The sequence below is a fragment of the Perca fluviatilis genome, chromosome 11 (genome assembly GCF_010015445.1).
Source record: "Perca fluviatilis chromosome 11, GENO_Pfluv_1.0, whole genome shotgun sequence".
NCBI lineage: Eukaryota > Metazoa > Chordata > Actinopteri > Perciformes > Percidae > Perca > Perca fluviatilis.
This window is the reverse complement of record NC_053122.1, coordinates 18802784-18821963: the sequence shown is the minus strand read 5'-3', so window position 1 is coordinate 18821963 and position 19180 is coordinate 18802784. Positions and strand designations below refer to the sequence as shown.

The 19180-nt window shown below is 39.3% G+C and overlaps 2 protein-coding genes across 2 annotated transcripts in view; both read right to left on the bottom strand.

Moving 5' to 3' along the window:
- Positions 1-868, bottom strand: part of e2f5 (E2F transcription factor 5) — an 11944-nt gene extending 11076 nt beyond the window's left edge. Inside the window, exon 1 of the mRNA XM_039816324.1 lies at positions 534-868. Coding sequence (XP_039672258.1) covers positions 534-662 — 129 coding nt within the window. The 5' untranslated portion in view covers positions 663-868. The remainder of the gene's footprint in view (positions 1-533) is intronic.
- A 709-nt stretch (positions 869-1577) lies between these two features.
- lrrcc1 (leucine rich repeat and coiled-coil centrosomal protein 1) lies at positions 1578-18313 on the bottom strand. Its single transcript, XM_039816504.1, has 19 exons — positions 17976-18313; positions 16570-16775; positions 16366-16431; positions 16095-16262; positions 14446-14612; positions 13729-13920; positions 12995-13194; positions 12031-12193; positions 8724-8872; positions 7530-7734; positions 7074-7213; positions 6030-6231; positions 5223-5408; positions 4816-4990; positions 4219-4382; positions 3731-3939; positions 3003-3140; positions 2051-2186; positions 1578-1902 (listed from the first exon to the last, which is right to left on the bottom strand). The coding sequence occupies exons 1-19, from the start codon at positions 18017-18019 to the stop codon at positions 1792-1794; spliced, it is 3021 nt and encodes a 1006-aa protein (XP_039672438.1). The 5' UTR covers positions 18020-18313; the 3' UTR covers positions 1578-1791.
- Between the last annotated feature and the right edge of the window lie 867 nt (positions 18314-19180).

Here is a 19180-nt window from a genome sequence, read left to right as displayed (position 1 = left end):
TGTGTGTGTGTGTGTATGTATGTGTACGTATGTGTGTGTGTGTGTGTGTGTGTGTCTGTGTGTGTGTGTGTATGTGTATGTATGTGTGTATGTGTGTTCACACACACACACACACACACAACTTGAGGTTCGTTTTGTTCGTCTACTTTAGAGGAGAAATCAATAATCCTAAACATTTGTGGGACCCCTAGAGTCACTTTTAATGTAGCTAGCTAACTGTTAACAGTATAAAGTAGTTTATCCATTAAAGATGCAAACGTTAACGTTAACTAGGTACACACATCCATGTAAACAAGTAATGTAAACGTAACAGCTCGCCTCTTAACTGCTTGTGACTAGCTAGGTGTTATTGAACCCACAAACGAGGAGGTAACGTTAATGGCGGCTAATCCACCTGTTAGGCAAATCAATGCACCTGACTGGCCCTGTTGGTGACTGACAGCCCTTTGTTCCCAAGGTGGCACTAAAGAACACCGATAAATTCCCCCCACAAACAACACCACCGAGTAGCCTGCTCTTGTCGTTTCACTGACCACTTTCAAATCAAGGACGCCATCCTTCGCTTCTTGAAGCAGACTGACAAACTTCATTGTGAGGAGCCCCAAACTTTTCTCGTGGCGACTTGGTGTCGAGCGTACAGTCTCCGTCGTCTCAAAATCCATCTTCTTTCTATAAAAGAGGGTCCTGCTTATTCTAAGTGAGCCGTCTGTGTTTAATTACAAATAACGAACATTTCTCTCCAACATTAGCTAGCTACGTCTCTGTTATTACCTCGACGGGACGACAAGCCACCTGTTGGGTTTTAAATGAACGGACGTTACGTTAGGTTACAGTTGCCGCGGCAACCCTTCGTCTCGCTCGTGCCCCCTATGGTGCCCCCCCCATCTCAACAAGAATTTGACCACGCCCCCCTCTTTTCAACCGGACAGACAACCTGATCAGTGCTGATCCTACGGTGCTGACCGAGAAAAGGCAAGAAGTACACGAAAAGTAAGTAAAACAAAAAAAAAAATACTCATTATAAGGTATTTCAAAATTAAGAGGTATCAAGTCGACAGTAAGTTTACTATTATATTTACCATGTCTTACCTACACTACTTTGTATCCCATGTTGTTGACATTTAGCTGACTTACAGTAAATAAATAAAAAAACTTTCAAAACATATAACATTTTAGGCAATTATTGTATCATTGATGCTTGTTTGACTGTTGAAGATCAGATTCTTCTTAGTAGATTCATTGTATACATTTCTGTAATTTCATACAATTCAAACTGAGGTACATCTGTCCATTTACAAGTGTTCACAATTTAGTTTCTTCGTAAATGACAATAGACACCTCATACAGCTATCTACAAAACTAATCATTTCATTAATTTCTTGTTTTAAACAGTTTTTCTTGAATCTGCCTTTTTAGGTTTGTTTTTTGTTTCATATGTATCACACATTGTTGGATGAAATATGCTGTATAAAAATAAAGTTGTATTATTATTATTATTATTATTATTTACCACTGAACCCTGCATTCTCATCTTGGATTTTAAGTTTGGTATGTATAATTTAAAGAAAAGACAAAAATATGCTCGAGAGAATTTATTATATAAATCATGATACACTAAAATACAACAATAACTTATATTATAAACATCTATAAAATACAACAATAACTTATTAAAAACATCTATAAAAAATAACTAGTAAATTGATTCATTTAAAAAAATAAAATGTTCCTCTAATATTTAAATTCATACGTTGCCATAGCTGCAAACATCTTATAACCTTGTGTTAAAACTTAAAAGTCTTTTAGTACACTTGTGAGACGTTTCATTTTCTCCTCCATTATTCTCTTGTTAGTTTCAGTCTCCTCCAAGAGCTGACGCATCTCCTCCTCCACTTCAAATACCTGACACACACAGACACACACAGACACACACACACACACACAGACACACACACACACACCAGAATTATAACATATGAACACACTGGCACAAAGCACCTGTTCTTGCCTTCCAACTTGGAGAAAAACTATCCTAGTGTCTATATTTTACCTTCTGATTGGCTTGTTCAATCTGTTTCTGCTTCTCATTCGCCAGTCGAAGCAGCTCAGACTGATGGGCAGCCTGGCCAGACTCTAGCTGTCGACGAAATGCATCATCCACACAGTGTAACTTCTCTACTGCAGCTCTACAAGACAGACAACAACAAATGAAAAATAATGTTACATAAGGCACTTGGAGGATGTTGTCCTAACTGCTTCGGGTAAAATAAGCATTTTTTAGGGTGGACGGCCCCAGAAATGAAGCACTGAGATTAGGGCTGTAACTGTGCAAAACAATTCACGGTTCAGTGTGTAGCTCAGTTTTGGGGTCACAGTCCGGTATATTTTCGAACAGGGACAACAATTCTTACTGTAACAGTTAAGGCACTCAAATGCTGGCATATTGTTAATAACAAAAAAAGAATAAAAAAAAAATAATTACACCAATGTGACAAACTAGTATTTGATTAAAAATGATGTCACTTACCTGCTTCTGTCTCAAGGCACTAATACCCTGATTATGATTTGACCCCAAACTATAATATATTGCAATTATGAGTCTTCAGAGTTCCCTAGCTTTTGTATTTAGAAAAGAGATCGAAGAGCCATGTATTGAACCAATAGTCATTTCTGCCCAAAACATTTCAGAGTAATACCTACTGTATCTTCCTTTTAGGCTTTGGAGGAAAAGCATTTTATCAGCTTTCTTGACATAGATATGGAAATATAGAGTTTCTTCTTCTTTCTTGTGTTATGCAGGATAATCGCAGCATTTACAAAACTGTGCCTACAGTGAAAACAATGAGGGAGTGAGCACTTAATTGAAAACAAGCAAATAGAGCTACTATATCTGTTTTATGGGAAATAAGACCTGTGACTTGATAACTACACATAGGCCCAAAACGTAACAAAAACTCATTTTTAAAGAGACATTTTTGCTCTTATGTGACGTTGTATCATACTTGTGTGCTTCTGTTGCTTTATCTCTTTCTTCCAGCAGCAAGCGTTCCTTGGAATCAAAGTTCTCCTTCATGCGCTTCACCTGGTTCTCCAGCCGAGTGAGCAGGTCTGCCTTCGCTTGCCACTTCTTACTGGAATCACTAGTAGAAAAAAAGAGATATGGAGAAATAGAAAAAAACACAATATAATGATAGTGGAGAAACTGATTTAAAGACTAGACATTAGGGGGAGCGGTCTCAGGCCATCATCTGTAGAGATCTGTACACTAAACAGTATGACAACATCAGTTATTCCTATTAAAGGAGACCTTTTATGCTTTTCCATATTTTCTATCATATCTATCTATCACTTGGCTCGGAATTACATCATACCGAGCCGGTTTTCTATATATGGTCATCTGCATGAATAAATGCATGTTTTTTTAACATTAAACATGTTCTAGTAGAAACTAGGGCCTACAGTATAGTTGACTATTTGAATATTCAACCATTAAAACTACTGATCAATGCTGGCGACATATATATTGCATTACAAGTCAAGAACTTTTCAAATATTCGACTATTCTTTAACTTTTGGGGAGTAGTTGATGGCTACTACTAAATGTCCTAGTAGAAACACAAAATACAAGTATGAACCTGAAAACAGTACGTAATAGGTGTATTTTTTTCCTGTGTGTGTGTATATACATTATATCTAGTATGTCGATGTGTGTTTGTGATAGACTGCTTGCCTGTAAACTCTTTTGATCTCCTCAAGCTCCGCCTCCTTGTCCTCCAGCTGCTGTTTCAGCTCCTCCTTGCGCAAGCTCAGATGATCCAGCCGCTCCCTCAGCTCTCCCTGCCGAGCTGTTTCCTCCTCCAGCTGCTGCTGGAACCTCTTCTGAGCTTGAACCGCCTCCTCGTGCAGCCTCCGGATCTGATCATCGCGCTCCTGCAGGGCCTAGACAGCAGGGAGGCAGAGGAGAAAGTGAAATGGCTTTAGTTTGTCTAGATTAAAAACAGAATAAGATAGATAGATAGATAGATAGATAGATAGATAGATAGATAGATAGATAGATAGATAGATAGATAGATAAAAACAAACTACATATATACAATGCTTGTGGTAATATGCAAAAACTAAACTTTGAAGTAGTTGCAGGTTCTGGTATGATGGGCTCTTTCGTAGTTTTGTTTTTTAAACAACACACTGACTTCAATAATCAAAATATCCCACTACCTCTTTGAGTTTGCGGATGGTCTCTGTCTGGTCCTCAATGATTTTGGTTTTGATTTTTAGGGCATCGTTGTCCCTGTCGTTCTGTTTCTTATGAGTCTCCAGCTCATCTCCCAACACTTCTATCCTGGCCTCCAGACGTCCACGGTCCTGAGCCAAGGACGCTCCTATTAAAAGAGAAAAACATTGAATTGTAAATTGGATCTCGTCTCTAATGATAGCAGCACTTAATGTTAAACTTTACTACTTTAAGGTCTATTATTCTTTTGTCTATTTTTTTATCAGTTTGATTCCTTTTTTTGGGTGAATTTACTGCCTTAAACTAAGCATTTTTACAATGTACAATTAACTTGCCTGAAGTGTGTAAGAGTGCGTTTCTCCCAAATAACCACTAGATGACAGGCTTTACTAGATACAGATTATATAAAACATCAGCACATACAGGAATAAGCCAAACAGCTTAATTCAGACTCTAAAGTACACATTTAGGAGGGACTTGCTCTGCCCATGGCTAATATGATAAACTGGACTCAAGGGAAGACCTATACTAGTGGTTGATAATAAACAATTAAAATTTGTTGTCCACTTCAGTTGTCCCACCTTGCTGAGCGAGCTCCTGGCCCCAGATCCTCCTCTCTGCCCTGAGGCCGTCTATCACCGACTCCTGAGCTGTGAGCTGAGACAACAGTCGCGCCTTGTCTTTCTTGAGCAATTCGAGCTGGAGGCCAAGACGCCGGTCCTGCTCCACCTCTGCTTCCAAGGAATGCAGACGGCTCTGGCAGAGGGAAAGACAGTATTAATGATTAACGTTCATCTGTGTCGTGGCTGACAGCTGGACCATTCAGTATTCATGATGTCTCAAAGTCTCCCAAAGGCAATGACTGATGCCCAGAACTGTTCATATCTATTGTATATATATATATATATAATGTATTTTTTCAAACCTGATCAGACAATTTATTCTTATTAATTTATTCAGATCTCACTCTTTTACTTTACTGCTGTACCTTCAGATCAGTGACAGCTTCTCTCTTGGCTTTGATGAGATCAGTGATGCGGTTCTTCTGTTCTTTGACCATGGCTGTGAGCTCCTGCACCAGGGAGGCAGATTTCTTCTCCCTCTGCTGGGACTGGCCGAGGGTCTCCTTGAGCCTCCACAGCTCTGCAGTCATCTGATCACAAGCCTCCTTTACCTAAAGAAGCAGAGTGAGGATGTGGAACTGAATGTGAATGAGAGTTGAACAGAGTGAAGCACTTTGATTCATGCATTACCTGACTCAACAATTTTATCATCACTGTCAAATTCTGACAGAAAAGGTGACAGAGTTATGGATTTAAAGAAAGCTTTTTTTTTTTAAAGGTTTTCACGAGAGAACGTTTGGCTAGCAATCTGTATCTCATTCAGGTCAAAGGTTGGAGTAGAAACATTTTACAAAATTGTGTGAGTGGTAGCAATCAAGATTAGATTAGATTTTGTACAGAATGCATGCATGAATGAAATCTGTAGCCATACTGAGAAAGTGCAGACTGATTCAAATCCAATCCTTTTGTATAGCTTTCTTCCTGTGGCAATCACAGACTATGTGTCCAGAGTCAGATGACCCTAATTCAATCTCCGCTTTCACCATCAGGCTGGGAAAAAAATCCTCTAAGTCTATCTAGATTGGGATCAATTCCAGTTCAATCATTTCACTTTTTACTGGACAGTAATAATTTATCAGATGGACTGTCCAGAGATTGGAGAGTCAAATTTAGGACAACACTTTACTTGATTACAGGCCATCTTTATGGCATGCGTCCATCTATTAGCAGACCTCAGAGAAGCGAGCAGCCTCGATGGTTAGCGCCATGCGGAACTCATCCTCCAGAGCAGCGTACTGTTTCCTGCCCTCTGCCAGTTTATCCTGCAGCTCCACCTCCCTGTGGCTGTGTCTCTGTTCCACTGATGCAACCTCTTTCGCCACTGCCTCACAGAAATCTGCCCCGCCAGGCTGCAACCGCAATTCCAGCTGTTTTCTATTTAAAAAAAAATACAAACAAGGATGGTCAACCGGTCAGTCTGTCTAGTTATTATATTTAGCTTTTTTCTGTTTATTTATTATATGTTGCATTTTTTTGTTACTGCACTATGCCCTTTGCTGCTGTAACACCAGGAACACACTGCCTGTGAAAGGCTGCGAAGCACATATTTGTGCCCGATCGGGTGCCTGACTATTCACACCAGATGTACATTTCTCTGCACCGGTCACAAAGCATTCCTGTTCCTCTCCTCATGTTTTGGTAGTCCTCCAACAACCCCTTCCACCTCCAGCAAGGCCACTCCAAACTCTGTGTGTGTGTGTGTGTGTGTGTGTGTGTGTGTGTGTGTGTGTGTGTGTGTGTGTGTGTGTGTGTGTGTGTGTGTGTGTGTGTGTGTGTGTGTGTGTGTCTCTCTCTCTCTCTCTCTTTCTCTCTGTGTGCCTCATCACGTGTCTCGCTCTAGACACAGCTGAGAAGTCAAGACAGCCAAAATCACCATAAACCTGGGTGTTTTCTTTTGAAATTGGTTTTATTTTGTATCCGGCAGAGCTGCAGCCTTCCTGTGTTTGATTACCTACCCAACTTGACACATTAGCTCGAAGAAATAGAGTAGACGCCGAAATGATCACTGCAGCACGGGCTGGAGCTGTAGCTCCGCTCCTGATTGCAGCTGGTTTTGGATTGGATTGGATAACATGGACGCCAAAATGAAAATAACTCTGCTTCACTTCTGCTTTAAATATACTGGAGGAATTATTACAGCAAGCAAAAAAAATGTATATGTATGTGTATATATATATATATATATATATATATAAAATAAAATTTTCCAGTTGTACCTGTGCTCTTGTTCCCTGGATGCCAGCAGTTCATGCAGCTGCTGCAGTTTGTCTTTGTGCTGACACACTGATGCTCTCTGGATGTCTGCCTCTCTCTTCAGAGCTGCTGCCTTGTTCTCCAGCTCCTGGTGCCGCTTCATCTGAGGAAGGTCAGCACATGTCTTATACCATGTTTTACAACATACCATAAGAGCTGAATGACCCGTCTCTGCTGAATCCTTTCATCTGGCTGCATTTATTCACTCTGCAGGAGAGCTCACTAAACTACTACACTGGTTATCAAAAATGATAGTGACACAGGGGGTTAACATGTTCAGTGGTAGGTAACAGAAACAGCATGATATTTTCATATGTGTGTGATAAATAAACTTGCTTTGATTTCCTGACTAAATGCACACCATCCGTATCAAAATGGCGATACAAGAGTTCTCAGGTATACTAAAACAACTATTGCACCTCCTCAGCCTGTTGGCGAGCCCTGAGTGCCTCTCCATGGGAGATGCTTTCCTCCAGTCTGCGCAGTGCAGTCTTGTGTTGCTCTTCACCGCTGCGGGCCTGCTCCAGCTGCTGGGTTAGGGACTGACACCTGCCCTCCAGCTCCTCAACACGAGTCTGCAGTTCAGAGCGCCCCGATCGCTCCTTTAGCAACAAATCTTTCATTCTGCATGGCGAGAAAACATGATAAGAGCAGCAGGAGTAATACCCTGAATGACTGGAAACTGTCAAGACAACCACTACCAATTTTTTGATGCCCTCGAATTGAAGAAATTTGACATTACGACATAGTCAAAAGCTTAGAAATATAGTGAAAATGGCAGTAAAAAAAAATAACATTATACAAAAAGGCAGTCTGGCGAAAAAAAAAATTGAAAGAAAAAGGTTGAAGAATTCAGGACACACTGTACAACCACTTGCAACGGCTCCCTCTCTAAATTAGCCATGATGAGTCATTTCACTGTAATCGGTCTCTTGATGAGCGAGGGAGTCAACAGTAGCAGCGGTGTTCAGTGTCATTAGAAAGTGACAGTTAAGATTGATTCATGTAATACATCTGACATATGCTTGTCACCAGGCTGCTAATTACAACCATAATGCAGATTTATCTAAGCAGGGTGTGATGGAAGCAAGAACAGTGCACATAATACACCTGGCTGTATCTGTGCAGTGTTACAGCCAAATGGTTCCATATAGGAATATTTAATTATAGATAACTATACACTCTGGAATTTAAATATAAGGTATATACAGTAAGCAGGATGGGTGTGCAGGTAATTATCTTTATACTAAATATCTTTATTATTACAGAAAACTGCTGGCATATTTTAAGCTTTTGGAGAAATGGAGCCAAAATATGTGCTCGATTTCATTAGATACTACGGGACAATGACAGTGAGGAATTTTTAATGGTGGGATGGATACTCATTGTTTAAGAATGAGACAGGCAGCGGGCGCTGGTCTCAGGAGAGCCAATACAAAAGATGAAGAGGGCTGAAATAGATGAGAATCCATTATGCAGTTGACAACTGAAATCCACAGAGACCAGTTCAATTATCCCTTTTCATCATGACGTCTGCTTTAGAGCTACTGCACCGATGTGAACGTCTGTGTGCATACATGTGCATCTGTGTGAACAACCAGCTTTCCTCTTACCTGTCGGTGGTGTGCAGGGCCATGCTTTGCAGGTCTTTTTCCTCGCTGACCTTTGTCTGCAGGCACTTTAGATCCTCTGTTAGTTTCCTCACAGCCTGCTCAGCCTTCCAACGCCTCTCCCTTTCCTGGTCACGCTCTTCCACAATAGTCTGACACATGCACATAGACAAAAACACAAATACTAAGGGATAAACAATTAAACAACATTGAATGTTTTTTGAAGTATTAGTTTATATAGTTTATATATATATAAATACACACACACACACACACACACACACACACACACACACACACACACACACACACACACACACACACACACACACACACACACACACACACACACACACACACACACACACACACACACACACACACACACACACACACACACTACAGGCCAAAAGTTTGGACACACCTTCACATTCAATGTGTTTCTTTATTTTCATGACTATTTACATTGTAGATTCTCACTGAAGGCATCAAAACTATGAATGAACACATATGGAATTATGTACTTAACAAAAAAGTGTGAAATAACTGAAAACATGTCTTATATTTTAGATTCTTCAAAGTAGCCACCCTTTGCTTTTTTTGACAGCGCTACAAACTCTTGGTGTTCTCTCAATGAGCTCATGAGGTAGTCACCTGAAATGGTTTTCACTTCACAGGTGTGCTTTGTCAGGGTTAATTAGTGGAATTCTTTCCCTTATTAATAAAAAAGCAAAGGGTGGCTACTTTGAAGAATCTATAATATAAGACATGTTTTCAGTTATTTCACACTTTTTTGTTAAGTACATAATTCCATATGTGTTGATTCATAGTTTTGATGCCTTCAGTGAGAATCTACAATGTAAATCGTCATGAAAATAAAAAGGAAACGCATTGAATGAGAAGGTGTGTCCAAACTTTTGGCCAGTACTCATATATACAGTGCCTTGCGAAAGTATTCGGCCCCCTTGAACGTTTCGACCTTTTGCCACATTTCAGGCCTCAAACATAAAGATATAAAACTGTAATTTTTTGTGAAGAATCAACAACAAGTGGGACACAATCATGAAGTGGAACGAAATTTATTGGATATTTCAAACCTTTTAAACAAATAAAAAACTGAAATATTGGGCGTGCAAAATTATTCAGCCCCCTTAAGTTAATACTTTGTAGCGCCACCTTTTGCTGCGATTACAGCTGTAAGTCGCTTGGGGTATGTCTCTATCAGTTTTGCACATCGATAGACTGACATTTTTGCCCATTCCTCCTTGCAAAACAGCTCGAGCTCAGTGAGGTTGGATGGAGAGCGTTTGTGAACAGCAGTTTTCAGTTCTTTCCACAGATTCTCGATTGGATTCAGGTCTGGACTTTGACTAACACCTGGATATGTTTATTTGTGAACCATTCCATTGTAGATTTTGCTTTATGTTTTGGATCATTGTCTTGTTGGAAGACAAATCTCCGTCCCAGTCTCAGGTCTTTTGCAGACTCCATCAGGTTTTCTTCCAGAATGGTCGTGTATTTGGCTCCATCCATCTTCCCATCAATTTTAACCATCTTCCCTGTCCCTGCTGAAGGAAAGCAGGCCCAAACCATGATGCTGCCACAACCATGTTTGACAGTGGGGATGGTGTGTTCAGGGTGATGAGCTGTGTTGCTTTTACGCCAAACATAACGTTTTGCATTGTTGCCAAAAAGTTTGATTTTGGTTTCATCTGACCACAGCACCTTCTTCCACATGTTTGGTGTGTCTCCCAGGTGGCTTTTGGCAAACTTTAAACGACACTTTTTTATGGATATCTTTAAGAAATGGCTTTCTTCTTGCCACTCTTCCATAAAGGCCAGATTTGTGCAGTATACGACTGATTGTTGTCCTATGGACAGAGTCTCCCAGCTCAGCTGTAGATCTCTGCAGTTCATCCAGAGTGATCATGGGCCTCTTGGCTGCATCTCTGATCAGTCTTCTCATTGTATGAGCTGAAAGTTTAGAGGGACGGCCGGTCTTCGAGATTTGCAGTGGTACTGATACTCCTTCCATTTCAATATTATCGCTTGCACAGTGCTCCTTGGGATGTTTAAAGCTTGGGAAATCTTTTTGTATCCAAATCCGGCTTTAAACTTCTCCACAACAGTATCTCGGACCTGCCTGGTGTGTTCCTTGTTCTTCATGATGCTCTCTGCGCTTTACACGGACCTCTGAGACTATCACAGAGCAGGTGCATTAATACGGAGACTTGATTACAAACAGCTGGATTCTATTTATCATCATTAGTCATTTAGGTCAACATTGGATCATTCAGAGATCCTCACTGAACTTCTGGAGAGAGTTTGCTGCACTGAAAGTAAAGGGGCTGAATAATTTTGCACACCCACTTTTTCAGTTTTTTATTTGTTAAAAAAGTTTTAAATAGCCAATGAATTTCGTTCCACTTCATAATTGGGACCCACTTGTTGTTGATTCTTCACAAAAAATTACAGTTTTATATCTTTATGTTTGAGGCCTGAAATGTGGCAAAAGGTTGAAACGTTCAAGGGGGCCGAATACTTTCGCAAGGCACTGTATATATATATAGTATAGAGCCTTTTGTGGCTCCAGGAAGAGCGTCATGAAATCTGATAAATTCACTTGAGTCAAGTTTATAAATGAGAGACATCTGGGGTGTGGAGTTAGAAAGAAGTGAGCTTACTAGACTTCTGTAGCCCGCTCCTTATCTCTGCTTTAGGCTAGCGGCACAAGGCGACTTAAGCCACTACTAGCATAACACACACAAATCATTACATTGCAGGTATAGTAGGCACCAGGTTTTGACAAGGAAGAAGAATGCATGGAACAAAGAATATCTTTTGAGCGTGGGAGGGACACTCTTAGCCATGGTGAAGGTTGGAGTTTGAATATAACAGGAAAAATGGTGGCTGGTATATTACAAGGGAATGGAAAATATGCTATTTCTATGTATGTATACGCTTAACGAGTGTTCATATGTATATGCAACTATTAGTCTAACACAGTGGTTCCCAAAGTGGGGTTCAGGGACCCCCAGGGGTCCAGATGGTAGACTCCTGAGTGTTGTGTTATGTATGATGTTTTGTGACAAAATTTAAAATAATGTATCATTTATTAGATCACTGACTATAGTTATCTCAAAAAGTCTAATGAAAAATGTTAATATTATTCTGATCCTGTATGTGCATGTTGGTGTGTAATGGTTTTGGGTAAAATAAAAACAATACCTACAAAAGTAGTTCACAGAAATATGGGTACAAACACCCAGAGGATGTGTACTCCCCTCTTGTACAGAGGCATATTTTGTACCCTGTAGGTTTCCTCCTCCCCAGTGGACTTGGCTTTCACGTCGCCTGAGGCCTTAGCAGCTGTCACAGGTCCCCTTCTTAAGTCTTTATCCCCTGCAGCGCCAGACTTCCTCCTGAGCCCCTCAGCAGACTTTGAACTCCTCTGTTTACGATTCTCCTGATCGCTGCACATAAAACAAATCAAAAGGTATTGAACCAGCTGTAAAATGGATTATAAAAATCCCTCAAGCAAATCTATGGCTCAATAAAGGCCAAAGCTGACAACTTGCTCACTTTTATAGGTAGGCAAAGTTTGAACAACTTTGTTTGAATTGAATTTGGAGCTAATATTTTAAAATCACCCTGCCTTTGATGATAACAGTTGGGAGCTTACTTAAGTTAATACTGGATACTGAATCCAGTACATGTCATCAGTGGCTGATGAAGCAAGATAAAGGGGTAGATCACAGAAGCATGGCCATTAATCATGGGAATGAGAGGACAGTTGTAATTTGTAACATAGAGGAGTAAAGTTTACCACATCGCTCAGAGAAGAAAATGTATCATTGCCTTCCAGGTGAGAGGTAAACGGATTTCCTTAATCACCAAGAAAGCTGATGATATTAGGTTGATGCATGCTGAACAAAATGGAAATGTCCATTGCTGCGTATTGTGTTTGATTATTATGAATGCAGACTTTGTCAATTACATCATCATAAACACTTCTGTGTCAGCAACGTGTGTATGAATTGGATTATCTTTACTCAAAGGTACAGTGCCTGATTTTGTTAGGGTCCAATAGCGCTTAAAATATCTTTGCACAGTTGAGTTTTAAAACATTAACAGAGAGTTCAGCGGAATTTGGGATTTGTGTGGGTGGCAGTTAACTCATATAACAAAATCAGGGAGTAAACATGTAAACATGAGGGGAAAACAAATTATTTTCATTACAGAGCAGTTAACATGACAATTTTTTTTTTGTTCACCTGTCTGATCTCCGGCCCCTGGTTCCCTTGGGGGTCGTCCTCTGTGTTATGCTGTTACGGTGTTTGGGGATCCCGGTATGCCTCCTGTTTTCCTTCCCGCTGTCACACTCGCTCTCTGATGTGCGATCTGTGTCCCTCTTGGCTTTCTGTACTGTGACCCCAGAATGAGTAGAGCTACTGGATTTGTCAACCGCAGGGGCCTGGGTACATATTGCAGAAATACTCATATGTGATGAAAAAAAAAAAAAAAAACAGTATACATGTTTGGATGAATGCAAACTAAATAAAAAATGAATAAAACATAGGGTATGTTTGATAGGCATTGCAGCAACATGAAATGGAACACTTGTAAAAAAAAAAAAAGTGTAAATCTAATTCAAATAAAAAGGACTTCACTCTTAAGTTAAAGAAATAATACATGTGGTATCAAAGCTGGGATGCTGCCCCGATACCATGAATACTTAATCTAGAACCGATACATTAAGCATCATCAACAGGCGTCTTTAGAGACAAATGTTCTCTTAAATCTGAAAATGCTGAAATACTCCAGTTTCTAATATTTGATGTGATTCATAACCTATTTTGTAAAAACGACCATTAGCTATACAGGCTAACTATGACTGTTTTTTATCTAAATATAACCATCAATATGTTTATTTCTTCGCCTGCTGTATACCTCATACAAATACTTCCTAATCATGAATTGATGGCTTTCAGCAGTGTGAAATAAGAACCTTCTGGATAAGCTGGGACACCTGGTGCTCCAGTTTCCTGATGCGTTGTTCATTAACTGGGTCTGCTGGATCGGACACCGTAGAGTGAATCTGTGCAACTGGATCTGTGATTGCTTCAGAGGCAATCCGCTGACGAAACTGGGTCAGCACCTCATCGATGCGGGGTGTAGTGAGAGTGACATCCTCTCTTACCTGCAATGGAAACTTAAATGTGCTACTTTTTTCCATTTGGGTGTGTTAGACTGCAGCTGGTTTTGCTTAAAAGAAAAACAGATGGATTTTGCCATCTGGTACAATGAGTGTATAAAGTAAGTTATAGTGACTACTGGGGATCTGCTATTTACAACTTGGGCTACAGGGTGACAAAGTGGATCAATTAGTTCATCACTATCACTTCACAGCAAGATGGTCTAGTTAATTAAGTCTCCCAAACCATTTTCCTGTTAACACTTTGGGAAAGTGAGAGGACAGGCTCAGCAGTGGAAAATCACACATTTTTCTGTTTGCACATGCCTTGAGTGTGGGAGTTCTGGGTTCAATTCCCACTGCGATACATCAACCAATGTGTCCCTGAGCAAGACACTTAAGTTGCTAGTTGCTACAGAGGCGTGCAACCTCTGAGATATATATAGCAACTGTAAGTCGCTTAGGATAAAAGCATCGGATAAATGACATGTAATTAAAAAACTTATGTGATAGTATGGGATCAAAAACTACCGCTTCATTGTGACTGGTATCCGAGGACAGCAGGAGGTCCACATAGTCCTCCAGACCAGGGATATCACATGGACTCCCTAGACCTAGCTGTGATGGATTTCCATGCCGGTCCAGACCATCCAGAGCAGATATCTGTGGCAACGACTGAATAACAATTTCCCTGTAACCTGTAGCAGGACAGAAACACATATACATAAAAACACCTGACAAGGCCAGAGTTGCGAGACCATCCATGAATTCCATTATTCAGAATTGTCTCATTAGTAGTATATTGCTGGCTAAAAAAAAAAAAAAACCAGGTGGCCCAAAATTAAATAATTTATATCTAAATGAATTCCCTCTCTTCAGTGTGTGCTATCCTTATGTACTATTGATGTGACTCACTTAATGAGAACTAAGGCACTGCCAATATAAGTGTACCTACGAACATTGACAGCAAAGGTTGTAAGACTGCATTGAGTTTGTCCTCATGGATTTAAACACATTCTTTTAACAGCTACTGCTGTGAATTAATCATGAGCAGGAAGATATGGATAATGGATGCACTCCATAACTTAAAGTAAAACACTGGAAAGATTTTAACATTCAAATCACTGCAGTCAAATCAATTATGTAAAAAAACAGAAATACGATGTAAAGAGAGCCAAGTAGGACACAGTCATCCCTAGCGGTGGCTGTCCATTTGACTACCACTGATTGTCATTGTGCTTTCATTCATACAACACGGGAGAGTTATGAGTCAGTTATGCAACTAAATCTAGCAATTATCCTCTGGATTAGTGAAAGATGCATCAAAAACAACAGAGAGAGAAGACAGAAGTCACCTGTTTATAGCACATACTGATTATGTATATTATTACACTTTTTAAATGTCCAACAAGTAAAATCTTTCCTATAAACTCAGTTGTCACTTTATTCAATTTAGCTCAATAAATCCTACGTTCATGATTGTTTTAGTGTTGAAACTGTTTTAGAGAGTGTTAATTCCGCAGGCTGTGGTTTGTGGTGCTGTTGAATTGAGAGGTGTAGTCTACCCTCATTGAAATGTGGTGGACAGAACAGCAAAATATAAAGCATCAAGGATCCATGTGACCATGAAGTTGAATCAACACGTCTTCAACAAAAACTGAGTAACCTCACCTTCATGAAGGTAAGGTTTTATGCAGGGCTGTTTATTTAGACATTGTATTACATTCTTTGGGCAGATGCTCTCTCCAAAGCAACTTACAATAAATGTAATCAAAACTAGATGTCTTCGAAAATTGTAAATACATCCCTCCCAAACAAACAACCACAAGCTTGTTCAGTGTTTTTTTGCAGTGCTAGCATGGGTTGTTGAGTTGCAGTCTAAAAAGGTGGGTTTTCAGCATGTAGCAGAAAACTAGACTGGGTTTTATTAAGCTAGTTGTACTCTGAGGTAAACTGGAGTGCGTATAGTCTGTATGTATACATAAACACACCCAATTTCTAAAATAATTCTTCAAAACATTCTTAACAGTCCCTGCACCTGAAATTTCACTTTAACTTCTTCTGACTGAACCATGTTAAGTTTTTTTTTTTTTGCATATCAGGTAACACATACTGATAAAGTAAATATATCTGTCAAAGGCCAGTATTTACAGGTAATATATCTGTCCAAGTACTCTTACCTGGTGACCTACACACAGGGTTGTCCCTGCCATACTGGTTCAAAGTGACCTCTCTTAAACTTTGCAATCCCAGCAGGCACTGCAGGAGATGATCAATGTTGTCCAGGTGGTTGCTATGGAGACTAAGGTGCTTCAGCTTGTATCCTGCGCCATGAAGATACAACAAGCCTAGTGGGGATATCAGGAATCAAAAGCATTGACACATCAATCACTTGGAAGTGTTTTTATTTGAGTGTAGAAAAAAAGTTTGTTCAGTTGGTGTTCAACTCACCAGTGAGGTTGTTTATCTGATTGTAGGACAAGTTTAATCTTGTTAGGTTCACAAGGCCATTCAGCCCTGAGGTAAAAGGAGGGGATATTCACAACTGAGTGATTTTACAGCTCAAAGAGTCTGTAATAAAGAATTATTACTTGGAGAACACCAACAAAGCTGAAACATTTATCGTCAGAGTAAAATGGTGACTAAAGGACTCACCTTCAACCTTGGTGATTAAGTTACATGATAAATTTAAAGTCCTTAGGGAAGTGAGGGAACTTAGACCCTCAATCTTAGAAATGCAATTGGAGGAAAGGTCTAAGTGCCGCAGGTGCCAAGCTGAGGTCAGGCCCTCGATCCCTGGGATGTGATTGCAGTGCAGACTGAGTGATGTTACAGTGGGACTCAGGGGGACATCTAGCAAACTAGACACAAAGCAACAAGGTAAAACAACAGATTCACCATGGAAGAAAAAACTTTGATTTCGTGCTGACCAATTTGCTCCGCATGAAATGGTTTCTCAATTTTTTTTTCTTCAGTTAATCAAGTTTTTTAGTCTATGAAAGGTCCCAAAAAGTGTGAAAAATGCCCATCAGAGTTCAAGGTAACGTCTTCCAATGTCTTGTTTTCGCCGATCAACAGCCCCCAACCCAAAATATATTCAGTTTACATGTACTGTATATAAATGACAGAAAATCTGCCTATCCTCACATTTAACTATAAACTAGTAAATATTTGTCAATTTTACTGATTAACTTTCTGGCTTTTTAGTTCGAAAACCTTGCGATGAACATTTAAAGCAGTGGTTTCTAACCTTATGGGATTGTGACACCTTAACATGAAGCAAGTTCTACTTGTGATCCCTCATCACAGGTTGTGGCTTTAATGTGGACATGAACTATGAGAAGCACTTTAACCAAAGCGTGATTTCTCTCTCTCAGATTGAAGGTAAAAGTATCAGAGCTGAACCTATTAGTAGACAATCAACAACTTTTTTGTTAATTAATAAAATGAAGCAAATATGCCAAACACTCTCTGCTTCCAGCTTGTTAGTTGTGAGGATTTGCTGCTGTTCCTTGAATCATGTAATAGGAAACTGAATATTTTAGGGTTTTGGACAGTCAGTCAAAACAAGCAATACTAAGATGTCATTTTAGGTCTTCGGGAATTGGGAATTAGTTACTAGCTAGTCACTTTGCAAAGAAGATTTTACATACAAACATAAGATGTTATAAAAGGTGCTAATGATTAAACCAACAGTATAGCTAACGTTACAACAGTTATCATTAGCTTAGCCCATTACAATTCTGTTTCATGCACATCAATGCATTAGTTATAATCTAATAATATAGCATAGATAGATAAGATAAGATAAGATACACTTTATTGCCCCCGAAGGAAAATTTGTTTTGGACTTTACACAACAGGCAAAAATATGACAGGGAGCATTCCGCTGCATAATGAGTAACGCAACGTTTAGCTAGTATCTTAAGTGAATTTAGCTGATACTACTTTACCTTTTAGTATTTTAAAAGAAATTAATTAAACGTTTAACGTCAATACATGTCGAGGCACACGTTTCTATCAAACAAAGCCACAAAAAAGCCGTGATTAGTTTACGTTACCTTGTTATATTCTTGTCAATAAGACTCAGCTCCTTGTCTCCCATAACGACGACATGCAACCAGCTAGTGTTAGCCTTTATTTACCCATGTGTACTGTAGACCGCGTAACGTAGCTAAACCGTAGCAGAGTAGCAAAAGTTTACTAGCAAACGAGCTCAGGAGGCAAATTCATACCGAGCAGTTTAAAAAGAACAGTTACAAAAGCTAGAACAGCCAACAAGTGTTGTGGTGTATTTTCTAATAACCAACGCAGCATTCGTGAGTTGGTTAAAACATTTGTTTTTGTTTTTAGCCTCTCCTCTATCGAGATGAAGGGTTGAACTAACCGCTTCTATCGGTCTTCCTGTTTACATGACGTAGTTAACGGTAACATCCGGGAACATCCTCCGCCTACAGAAGACACTCCGGCTGTTTTAGATAACTTTTACGGTCTATGGCTAAACACAGATTATCATAAATAAATATATAGTTAATATATTTTAGACAGTGTATGTAATGCCGGTTTATTCAATGATAAATTAATGAATACATACAGTACAGGCCCAAAGTTTGGACACACATTCTCATTCAATGAGTTTCCTTTTTATTTTCATGACTATTTACATTGTAGATTCTCACTGAAGGCATCAAAACTATGAATGAACACATATGGAATTATGTACTTAACAAAAAAGTGTGAAATAACTGAAAACATGTCTTATATTATAGATTCTTCAAAATAGCCACCCCTTGCTTTTTTATTAATAAGGGAAAAAATTCCACTAATTAACCCTGACAAAGCACACCTGTGAAGTGAAAACCATTTCAGGTGACTACCTCATGAGCTCATTGAGAGAACACCAAGGGTTTGCAGCGCTATCAAAAAAAGCAAAGGGTGGCTACTTTGAAGAATCTAAAATATAAGACATGTTTTCAGTTATTTCACACTTTTTTGTTAAGTACATAATTCCATATGTGTTCATTCATGCGTATTGAATCTTCCCCCAGAATGTAAAATAATCATGAAAATAAAGGAAATGCATTGAATGAGAAGGTGTGTCCAAACATTTGGCCTGTACTGTACATTAATAAATATGCCTATGAAATGCATCCTGAAATAAATAAATGTAGCCTAAATATAAATAAATAAATGAGACAGTATAGTTAAAATAATACATAGGATTTACTTTTGTTTATTTCAGGGGACATTTATTTTATAAGTACAC

Bases quoted from the DNA above. Each gene is read 5' to 3' on its own strand.
- lrrcc1 (XM_039816504.1), bottom strand. From the start codon at position 18,019: ATGGGAGACAAGGAGCTGAGTCTTATTGACAAGAATATAACAAG. The intron at 16,776-17,975 runs GTAACGTAAACT...CTTTGTGTCTAG, and splicing joins ATTGACAAGAATATAACAAG to TTTGCTAGATGTCCCCCTGA. The intron at 7,214-7,529 runs GTGCAATAGTTG...GACCTTCCTCAG, and splicing joins CTCGCCAACAGGCTGAGGAG to ATGAAGCGGCACCAGGAGCT.